Source organism: Salvia splendens, chromosome 6 (assembly GCF_004379255.2).
Source record: "Salvia splendens isolate huo1 chromosome 6, SspV2, whole genome shotgun sequence".
NCBI lineage: Eukaryota > Viridiplantae > Streptophyta > Magnoliopsida > Lamiales > Lamiaceae > Salvia > Salvia splendens.
The window spans coordinates 18,638-29,186 of record NC_056037.1 but is presented as its reverse complement, the minus strand read 5'-3'; the positions used below and the strand labels follow the sequence as shown (position 1 = coordinate 29,186).

Here is a 10,549-nt window from a genome sequence, read left to right as displayed (position 1 = left end):
TTATATATTGATTTTATAATAAAATAAAAAATAAGAGTGGTATGAGTTAGTGGAATGTAAGATCCACCTACCAAATAGGAGTATAATAAAAGTGAAATGTAATATTTATAGGTGGACGGACATAAAAGAAAAAAATGAGACATTAATGGCGGCCAAATGGAATAATTAACTTGAGATCCAATTGCAGGGAAATATTATATAAATAAATAAACACAAAAGGGCCCCTAACAAATATGCGTAATGGTCGGATAGCATATGAATCGTTCGAATTTAAACTATAATACTATCTTCGTCCATAAAAAATAGTCTCATTTTTCTATTTTAAGATGCCTACAAAAAATAATCACAATTTAAAAATAAATACTTTTTTTATACTTAATTACCCACTTTTTGAAGAATTTAAACTATAATGCTCCATCCCTTCCTTATACTCCATCTATTTCACGGTAGGTGAGTCAGTTCATTTTCTGCACTCGTTTTGAAAAAATAATACTTCATCCGTCCCATAAAAATATGAGCAATGGATATGGTACGAAAATTAAGATAGAATTGGTAAAGTAAGAGAGATAAAGAGAATGATACATTATTCTATCTCTTACTTTACTTTTTCTCCATTTTAACTATTTATTATTTCTTTTAAAACGAGTGCAAAAAATGAAATGACCCAATTACCGCAGAATAGACTATACTACGTAGTAGTAGTAATTGAGTACTATATAAACCTTACCCTCTGTTGCAACAAAATGTTTCAATATTGACATAATTTTTGAAGAATATGACAAATATGCCACAAGAAAAAAAAATTGCGATATGTTCAAGATTGGTGGTACGTATATATCGATGGTGTTCGGTTTCTAAGATAAAACAATACCAAGATATAATCTAAGCGTGAGTTGTGAGATTATTTTAATCATAGGGTGTTAGCTATGACTAATTATCCCATGATTATCCATCTAAGATTGAGTTGTGTGATTGAATCTCATGAACCAAATACACTACAAATTTAATCCCTGGATACAATCTTGCAAACCGAGCACCCCATTGTGAATTATTGTATTTCAGAAAATATAAAAACATGTTAAAATTTAGTGATATTTTAGAATGTACTCCCTGTTCTATAGTAGTGGAGCCCATTTGTCATTTTAGTACGTTTTATAGAAGTAGAGTCTTAAGTCTCGTGCCAAAAAAACCATTCTAATACCCCGAAATGGAGAGAGTAGTAATTAATTTTGTGACATGCATGTAAAGTGTTTGTAATATATAAAGTGAAGCCAATTTCTAACGACAGTTAATTTATAGCTATTTATAAAAAAAAGTAATTTTATTACTAAAAGTAAAACTAGGAGTACTATATAAATTAAATCTGCGTATGTTTGTGTTCAACACATTATGCTGAGAGAGAGTAGAAAAATTAAAATCGTGGCACGCGCACCAATAATTTTATTTTTATTTTTTTGTGATAGAGTGCACCTAAATTTTGGTACGTATAGTATAAAGATTTAGCAATTTTAATAATGTCACTAAAATAGTATCATTACTAATTAAGTAATTCAGTTATAGTGCGTGTATATATATATATATATATATATATATATATATATATAGGAGTAGGTTCAACCGCCCAAATAAAAACTCTTAAACTGTAAATTAGTACTCCCTCCGTCACTTTATAGTATAGGCGTTTTATTTTGAGCACTCTTTTTAGTAAAGACGTTTCATTTTGAGCACTCTTTTTGAAAAAATTATAATAAATAGTTAAAGTGCAGAGAAAATAAAGTAAAAAAGAGAATAATATAGTTAAGAGTCTTAACTATAATATTCTTTCTCTTATTTTAAATTTTCTCTATTTTAATTATTTATTATCATTTTTTCAAAACGAGTGCTGAAAATGAAACATCTCTATTACAGAGGGACTGAGGGAGTACTTATTAATCATAGATTAAGATAAACATGCATATCTATTTAATAATGATTTGGGGATAGCACACAACTAGTGGGTGGTCAATGGATATTAACATCATACACACATTTTATAATAGTATTAATTGGAAGTAGGACCAATAATCACATGTTTTATTTGCATATAATTAAACAAGTAGTACTCCGGCCAAATTGATCAATGTTAGGTTACTCCAGCATATAACATAGATATCGATTCCCATAACAGTAAGACAAAAGCAAATATTATTAGTGAGGATGAAGATAGTTGTAGCCATAATTATTAGTAGTATCTTGGTTGCAATAATACATAAGATGAGGATGAGGATGAGGATGAGGATGAAGAAGAGGCCGGGGCCGGGAGGAGTCCCGGTGTTGGGAAACTTGCTCCAATTCATCAAATCTCAACCGTTGGTTTACCTCCAAGAGCTACATGACAAGTACGGTGGGGTGGCGTACCTGAGGCACGGGTTGACCCCGGTGATGGTGGTATCGTCGGCAAGATTGGCAAAACAGGTTCTGAAAAGGCACGACAACCGGCCGCCCGTCCTGGGGCAGCAGAAGCTGTCGTACAATGGGGCGGACATAGCCTTCTCCCCGTACGACTCTCACTGGAAGGAGATGCGGCGGCTGTGCGCCGTCCATCTCTTCTCCCCGAAGCAGCTGCTGTCGTTCCGGCCCATCCGCGAGGCGCAGGTGGGCCGCATGATCTCCAAACTGCGCTCACATGCTGTTAACCATGAAGCAGCGAATCTCAGCGACATGGCCATGTCCTTGGCCAGCAACATCATCTGCGGTGTGGCGTTCGGAAAAACTTACGACGACCACGAATACGAGAAGAAGAAGCTAGATAAGCTGGTGCTTGAAGCGCAGGCTTTGATGGTCTCGTTTTACTTCTCGGATCAGCTCAAAGTGTTTAGTTGGTTGGATAAGTTGTCTGGTTTGTTAAACCGGGTGGATAACAATTTCAAAGAGCTTGATTCCTTTTACCAGAACCTCATCGACGACCACCTCACCCGTAACAATAATAGTAATAAAGACATTATCGATCTCATGATCGAGCTGAAGCGGGAGAAGCCTGACGAGATCACGTGGGAGCACGTCAAGGGGCTGCTCATGAATCTGTTTGTGGCGGGGACGGACACGGTGGCTGCTGCGGTAGTGTGGACGATGACGGGGTTGATGCTCAGGCCAGACGTCATGAGGAAGACACAAGAGCATGTCCGGGAAGCGGTATGTAGCTAGTGTACCACATTCATACTATAATATATATTGATACTATTACTCATTACAAGTATATATATACAGGTAGGGTTGAAAAAAGAAGGAGCGATGATCGAGGAAGAGGAGTTGACGAAGCTGACGTATCTCAAGGCAGTGGTGATGGAGGGTCTGAGGCTGTACCCACCGGCACCGCTGCTGTACAGGACGGAGCAGCAAGGGGTGGAGGAGATAGAGGGGTGGGAAGTGGAGAAGGGGACAAAAATAATTATAAACGGGTGGGCTGTTGGGAGAGATCCAGAGGTTTGGAAGGATCCGGAGGAATTCGTGCCACAGAGATTCTTGAATGGGAATGGGAATGGGAATGAGAGTGATCATCGGGAGTGGGAGTTCAAGATGTTGCCGTTTGGGGGTGGGAGGAGGGGCTGCCCTGGGATGGGGTTGGGGATGCTCGCCATACACCTCGCTTTGGCCAATCTTTTATACTCCTTTGATTGGGTGCTGCCCTCCTCTGCTCCGCCCATTGACACTCATGCCTTGCCCGGACTCACCATGCATAAGAAAAATCCACTTCTTTTGATCCCTATACCTTATCCATCTTCCACTTAGACATATGGACTACGTATTCCCATTATAGTATATCTTAAATACTAGTAGTACGTACTAGAATTCTATCTCTATCATTAATCTCCCATCCCATGTAATTTACATGCATCTACACATATGGACTACGTATTCCCATTATATATCTTAAATACTACTATGTACTAGAATTCTACCTCTATCAATAATTACCTGCATCTACACATCTTGCATTATTTATTTCTTCTACTTTTTGTTTGTAATTAAGGAGTATTTCCTATACAGTGGAGTATATAATTAAGGAGTATAAAAAAACACTTTATTAGGAGTAGTGATTTTCTGCAAGTTGTGGGCATACAATATGTGTATCAGATGATGAGGGAACGAATAAGTACGATTGCAACAACCAAAGGAACGAGGATGATCTAATCCACTCCATCAATTGTAATTTAAAATCTAAAGAGTTTTTCCATTTCCGCATTCCTAAAACTAAAAATAAGCTAAAACCCTCCACTGATTCTTAAATCCTACTACTACAACAAAACAAGCTCCCAAAATCTGTAAAATGCACAGGCTATCGAGGTGTTCCGTCCGAAGCGCCGCTGCTCGCTATCGCCTCGACCATCAGCTCGTCCCTCTTTAGTTATTTTACAATTTTGGTCTTTTTTTTGAAAAATTGATTAGTCCGGAGAGAGTGGTCCTGCAAAGAGATGGTGCTCTGAGCTGACAACTGGTGGCAGAAACACCAAGCAGAGGTGAATTTGCGTTCAAAGTAATACGTACCTTTCTAGTTGCAGCAGTGTTCGTGTACAATTTCTCATGTTTACTTGTGTATGCTATCTATCTATGGCAGGTTAGCCGTCTCATGGACCTTATCGTGAATAGTTTATATAGGATGTCTTTCTTATCAGGCACGTTTCTCATTTTCAAATCAATTCTGTTACCTATTTGGTGTATGTTGCCATATCATACTATATATACTCCATTTTAGTACATTAATTTGGTGATACATGCTTGTGGCTCAAGAATTCCCGATATCTAGAAAATTTTGGATCAAATTAGTATGTACTTTAGCATTACCTGCCTTTTATGTTCGTGCCTGTGGTTTTCTTATTTCATACACCCTCTCAGTTCCTTGTTTTTTTTTTTGACATGCAGCATATCTAGCCATACATTGGACAAGCTGTGTTTCCTTGCTGTCACTCAGCCCGAACTTTTGCTGTGTGGCGAGCATGCACGTTCATACTAATATGTATATGTAGACCTGCTTACTTGACTTCTGTGTTAATCCTTATGTTTGTCAAGCTTATGAAGGCACAAAATGTTGGTGACGGAAGGAGTATATATTTGAAAACATAAAAAATCTAGAAGTGAATTTGTAGTAGTAGAGTAGTAATATAGAAGTGAATTACTAAAAAGGAACATTGGCAGGGTTAATAAAAGTAAAGCGATGAAGAAGACGGGTGACGCAGCTGCAATAGTCACCACAAAAACACTCTGTTTTGTTGGCCATGTTGGTGATTAGCAGGAGGATTGGTCTAATGGAGGCTGCTTTATCCCTTTCTCTATCTGATACGGAGAGGTTCCGTATCTGTGCGTCGGCGACGAGAAGACCAGAGGGGGAGGATCGTTCGCGGAGTCTTCCTCCGTCGAGCAGCCGCCGACCGCTAGGGTTTTCGCGTTGGAGTTTATGTAACTTGCGGAGAAAGTAAAGGGACGATAAAAAAAGGTAAATTCTGATATATTGATAATGATTTCAATGTACAGAACCCCTATATATATCTAAGGACCCTAGGTTTGGTTCGACTCGATCAATTCCGGGAAAGAGCCAACAAGAAAACCCGAAACGGAGCTTATAATTACGCTCGACTCTAAAAGGCAATTATTTTAATAGTTTGCAAAAATATTAATGAAAGTCTTAAGCAATAACAATTAATAAGGAAACGTTAAACGTAATCATCCAACTTCACCGGACGTCTTGATATCCGCTTCGGAAGTTCCGGCGACGATTCCCTTGAGCTTGACCCCTCTGACTCCTCAGCGCTTGCATCCTCCTCACCCTCGTCTGACTCTCGGTGCGCTTCCTCCTGCCCTTTAGCCGTCTCTCTTGATGTGCTACTCACCGTGCTTGTATCAACTCCCCCCGGATAAGAAACTCCTTGTCCTCAAGGAGGTGGGCAAAACGGGACCGAATAGTGTCCAATGGCTCCCAAGAAGGTGCGACTGAAGGGTCCCCCGACTACTCCACCAATACTTGTTCCACCGCTTTCCCATCGTGGAGAGCGACTCAACGATCCAACACCCTTATCGGCTTTCCAACCGGTCGAGCTCCCAGAAATTCCTCCGGTAAAACAGAGTCAGAGGCTGCCGAACCCCCATCGACGAAAGGACGAAGTAGAGACACATGAAATACGTTATGAATCCTTGCACCCGGCGGCAATGCAAGACGATATGCCACGGACCCAATTTTTTCGGTGATGACAAAAGGCCCATAGAAACGCTTGGCTAGCTTAGCCGACAGAGGGCGAGCTACCGAGTGTTGACGATACTGTTGTAACTTGAGGAGAACTCTATCTCCCACCTCAAACTGAACATCCCTGCGGTGCTGATTCGCGGTGTCCCGCATCCGCTGCTGCGCCCTCTCTAAATTTTTGCGCAAGTCCACCAGAAGAGCGCCACGCTGCTGTATTAAATCTGCCACAGCCGGCTCTGTCCGGATTCGCCCCGCCGTCGACTGAACAGCCACCAAAGGAGGTGGTTCGCGACCATAGAGAGCCTTGAACGGAGACATTCCCAAACCCTCGTGATGGTAGCAATTCAGGGCCAACTCCGCCCACGGTAAAAAATTCGCCCATTTCGATGGTCGGTCCCCTGCGAACACCCGCAAGTATTGCTCCAATCCTCTGTTGCGAACCTCGGTCTGACCATCCGATTGCGGGTGGTAGGCGGTGGAATAGTGAAGCTTCGTCCCACTTAGCTCGAGCATGTTCTTCCAAGCGTCACTAAGGAAAATAGGGTCTCTATCTGAAACCAAAGTCAACGGAAAACCATGATGCTTGACCACTGTCTCAATGAACAAACGTGCCACCCGCATAGCATCGAAGCGAGCAGGAAGTGGAGCAAAATGAGCATATTTCGAAAGACGGTCCACCGTCACCATGATAGTAGTGTAGCCCCGCGAGGGCGGTAATCCCACGATAAAATCCATAGAGACATCTTCCCAAACCTGGGAGGGAATAGGTAACGGCTGTAGCAACCCGGCGGGTTTCTGTGTAGAATATTTGGTCGTTTGGCACTCCACACACGATGCAACAAATTGTTTAACGTCACGGCCCATGCCACTCCAGCAGAAATGAGCCGAGAGCCTCCGAAGGGTTCTCTCAAAACCCGGGTGACCTGCTTGCGGAGTGCTATGGTGCTCATGTAAAAGGGCCTCACGCAGAGGTGAATCCTTGCTCACGAATATCCGTCGCCCACAATAAATCAGCCCGTCCGAGAAAGCAAATTTTGGTGCCGCCGTACCCGCCACAATCGCTCGTTGCAGCTCCTGTAAGTCCGGGGCAGCCGCTGTTTCCTTACGCAGCAAGGTCAGAATGTCGGGCCCCGGCTGGGCGACACTCATCAGCAACTCCCCGTCGGCCACTGCCTCCTCATCGCGGCGCGAAAGCGCATCCGCAACCTTATTAGATGTTCCACATTTATATTCAATAGAGAATTTGAAACCCATTAATTTCCGGACATACAAATGTTGCTCCGGGGTCTGAATTACCTGCTGCAGAAGCTCCCTAAGGCTCTTTTGGTCGCTGCGAATCACGAACTCGCGACCCAACAAATACTGGCGCCACTTTTGTACGGCCTCGACAATAGCATAAAGCTCCTTATGGTATGTGGATGCACTCCTTTTCCTGGGACCCAATTTCTTACTGAAAAAAGCGATTGGGTGGCCATCTTGCATAAGCACCGCTCCAATGCCGAAATCCGACGCGTCAGTCTCCAAATAAAATGTCTTAGAGAAATCCGGTAAACGCAAGACGGGGGCTGCCGTCATAGCACGTTTAAGTGCCTCAAAACTGTCCAAAGCGGCCTGGGTCCAGCAGAAAGAATCCTTCTTTAGTAAATCCGTCAGGGGGGCAGCGATGACGGCGTATTGCGCAATGAAGCGGCGATAGTATCCCGTCAACCCCAAGAAGCCCCGAAGTTGTTTGACTGTAGTCGGAACCGGCCACGCTACCATGGCATCAAGCTTTGCCGGGTCGGCCTTAATAACTCCCTCCGAAATCAAGTGTCCTAAATAATCCACGTGCAGCAAAATATGCATTTGGACATCTTAACAAAAAATTGCTGTTTATCCAGAATCGCCAATACCTGAGCTAGGTGAGAGGCGTGGGTTTCCAAAGTGGGGCGGTAGACGAGGATGTCGTCGAAAAATACAATAACAAACCTCCGCAGCCACTGTTGGAAAATACAATTCATCGCTGATTGGAAGGTGGATGGCGCGTTGGTAAGTCCGAACGGCATCACCAAGAATTCAAAGTGACCGTCATGAGTGCGAAAAACGGTTTTGTAGGTGTCCGCCTCGTGCATCCTGATCTGATGATAGCCCGAACGGAGATCTAATTTTGTGAAAAACCGGGCTGCACCCAACTCATCAAATAACTCGTCCGCAGTTGGAATTGGAAAATGATCCGGAACGGTGGCCTTGTTCAAGGCACGGTAGTCGATGCAGAAGCGGAAGGTACCATCCTTTTTGCGAACTAAGAGAACCGGTGATGAGAAAGGGCTGTGACTGCGCTGAATCACCCCCTGTTCCAACATGTCCCGGACCTGTCTCTCAATTTCATTCTTCTGAAAATATGGGTAGCGGTACGGACGAACATTCACTGGCTTGGAATTCGGCAGAAGGTGGATGCGATGGTCAAACTGGCGGGCCGGTGGAAGGCCAACCGGAACACTAAAAACTGTTGCATGTTCTTGTAGCACATCGCGGATTTGTGGAGGTAAATCGGGAGGGAAAACTGCATCATTCGCGGCAGGGTCAGCTGACGGAGGCAGCTGGACTACCTCGTACATTTCGAACAATGACACCCGGGACACAAAAGATGTCAAGGACCGGAGAGAGATCTGACGCGGGCCAGGGTTTGCGCTCGTGAGAACCACCAACTCATTGCCTCTAGTAAATTCCATTGATTTCTTGACAAAATCAGTAGTCACACGCCCCAACGACTCGAGCCATTCCATACCCAATATCACCTCTGGGCCATGAATCGGCAAAATGTGGAGGTCAATAAGAAACTCCGTGCCCTGCATGATCAACTCGGTGGCCCTGGAGATGTGGGAACACAACAATGATTCCCCATTCCCAACATATACTCGAAACGGCTTCACCGCTGTGAGCGGAAGGTGGAGCTTCTCGGCCACGCGGGGGTGGAGAAAATCATGCGAGCTGCCCGTGTCGACTAGCACCTGCACCGGCTCCGTCCCGATCGTGCCCGCCAAGGTCAGAGATTTCGATCTCCTCGTGCCGTCCATCGAGTGAAGATGTGACAGATCCGCCGCAATAACTTCATTAGAAAATCCCTCGGCATTATCTTCAAGCGGGTCATCCTCGTTATCCTCGACTCCCATGTAGGCGAGGAATCGATGCTTGCATACGTGTCCAGTCACCCACTTTTCCGGACAATAGTAGCAGAGGCCCAGACGAGAGCGTTCCGCCTTCTGAGCCGCCGAAAGCCGAATGATAGGCGTCTTGGAGCCCTCTGAACGGGGCACGTGCTGCCCTGGGCGTCCCGAAACAGCCGGCGATGCCTGGCTTGGGGTCGCTACTGGTGGCGCTGAACCAACTGGGTGCGAGTCACGCGGGGGCCAAGGGCGGCGCTGCGCAACCTGGGGTGCGGGGCTGAGGTCCGGCCGACAGGCAGCTAGCTGAGCAGCCAGGGCGAAAGCACTTGCCAATGTGGCTGGCTGGTGTAACAACACCTCGTCTTGCAAGGGTTGCTTCAGACCCGCCACATACAAATCCAGAAGAACATGATCAGGCACCCCAACAGTGTTATTTTGCAATTTTTCAAAGGCCAGCTGGTAATCATAAACCGTACCCGTTTGGACGAGTTTCTTCAGGAGTCCCACATGCCTCGTGTAGCATTGAGGGTCGAAGCGGCGGCGAACGTCATCCAGGAACTCATACCAAGTGACATACTCGTTGCTAGCACAATAATTCCAGATCCAATCTGCCACCACGGGCTCAAATAACATAATAACGTAGTGGAGGCGTTGCCCCTCTGGGTTCCCATATGATCGAAGTAGAATTGAACCCCACGGATCCAGTTATTCACCTCTGTTCCGTCAAATCGAGGGGGATCCATTTTACCCTTGTGTGGGGATGCGAATCCGAATTTGGTTGCCCAAACTGAGGGCGTGCATTGGGTGGGCCCCAACAAGACAAGGAATTCACCGTAGGTGGACGTCGCAGCTGTGTGCGCTCCGGAGTAGGGCCAAAGGCTGAGTCGGCGTGGTGCCTAGAAACTGTGGTGGATACCCCCACAGAGTCCGAGAAACCCGACAGTGGAAGGGAGAATGGGCCTGCAGCAGATGTAAAGGGCCCTAGGGTTTGTGGTAATGAGGCGTGTGTTGCGAAGGTAAATGGCGCTGTCTGTGGGTGGTACGACGCAGCGGGAAGGGAAGGTCTCACTGAAGGAGTCGGGGTGAAAGTGAACAGAGGGAACGGACTTGTACTCAGCGGCGGAGGGCGGTCCGTGAAAGGCGGGGCTGGTAGTGGCCGCGTCGGGAGTACTTGGTCTCCCACATCGAA

The 10,549-nt window shown here is 45.1% G+C and overlaps 2 protein-coding genes across 2 annotated transcripts; one reads left to right on the top strand and one right to left on the bottom strand.

The window, feature by feature from the left end:
• The first annotated feature begins 2,123 nt into the window (after positions 1-2,123).
• On the top strand, positions 2,124-4,012 carry LOC121807125 (cytochrome P450 83B1-like). Its single transcript, XM_042207322.1, has 2 exons — positions 2,124-3,171; positions 3,247-4,012. The coding sequence occupies exons 1-2, from the start codon at positions 2,197-2,199 to the stop codon at positions 3,766-3,768; spliced, it is 1,497 nt and encodes a 498-aa protein (XP_042063256.1). The 5' UTR covers positions 2,124-2,196; the 3' UTR covers positions 3,769-4,012.
• A 4,016-nt stretch (positions 4,013-8,028) lies between these two features.
• On the bottom strand, positions 8,029-9,993 carry LOC121807814. The gene has a single exon (XM_042208153.1). The coding sequence runs from the start codon at positions 9,991-9,993 to the stop codon at positions 8,029-8,031; it is 1,965 nt and encodes a 654-aa protein (XP_042064087.1).
• Between the last annotated feature and the right edge of the window lie 556 nt (positions 9,994-10,549).

What these genes read in the sequence shown, in the direction of transcription:
- LOC121807125 (XM_042207322.1), top strand. Translation starts at nt 2,197, where the DNA reads ATGAAGATAGTTGTAGCCATAATTATTAGTAGTATCTTGGTTGCAATA. An exon ending in AAGAGCATGTCCGGGAAGCG is followed by an intron (nt 3,172 to 3,246) that starts GTATGTAGCTAG and finishes ATATATATACAG; the next exon opens with GTAGGGTTGAAAAAAGAAGG.
- LOC121807814 (XM_042208153.1), bottom strand. Translation starts at nt 9,993, where the DNA reads ATGTTATTTGAGCCCGTGGTGGCAGATTGGATCTGGAATTATTGTGCT.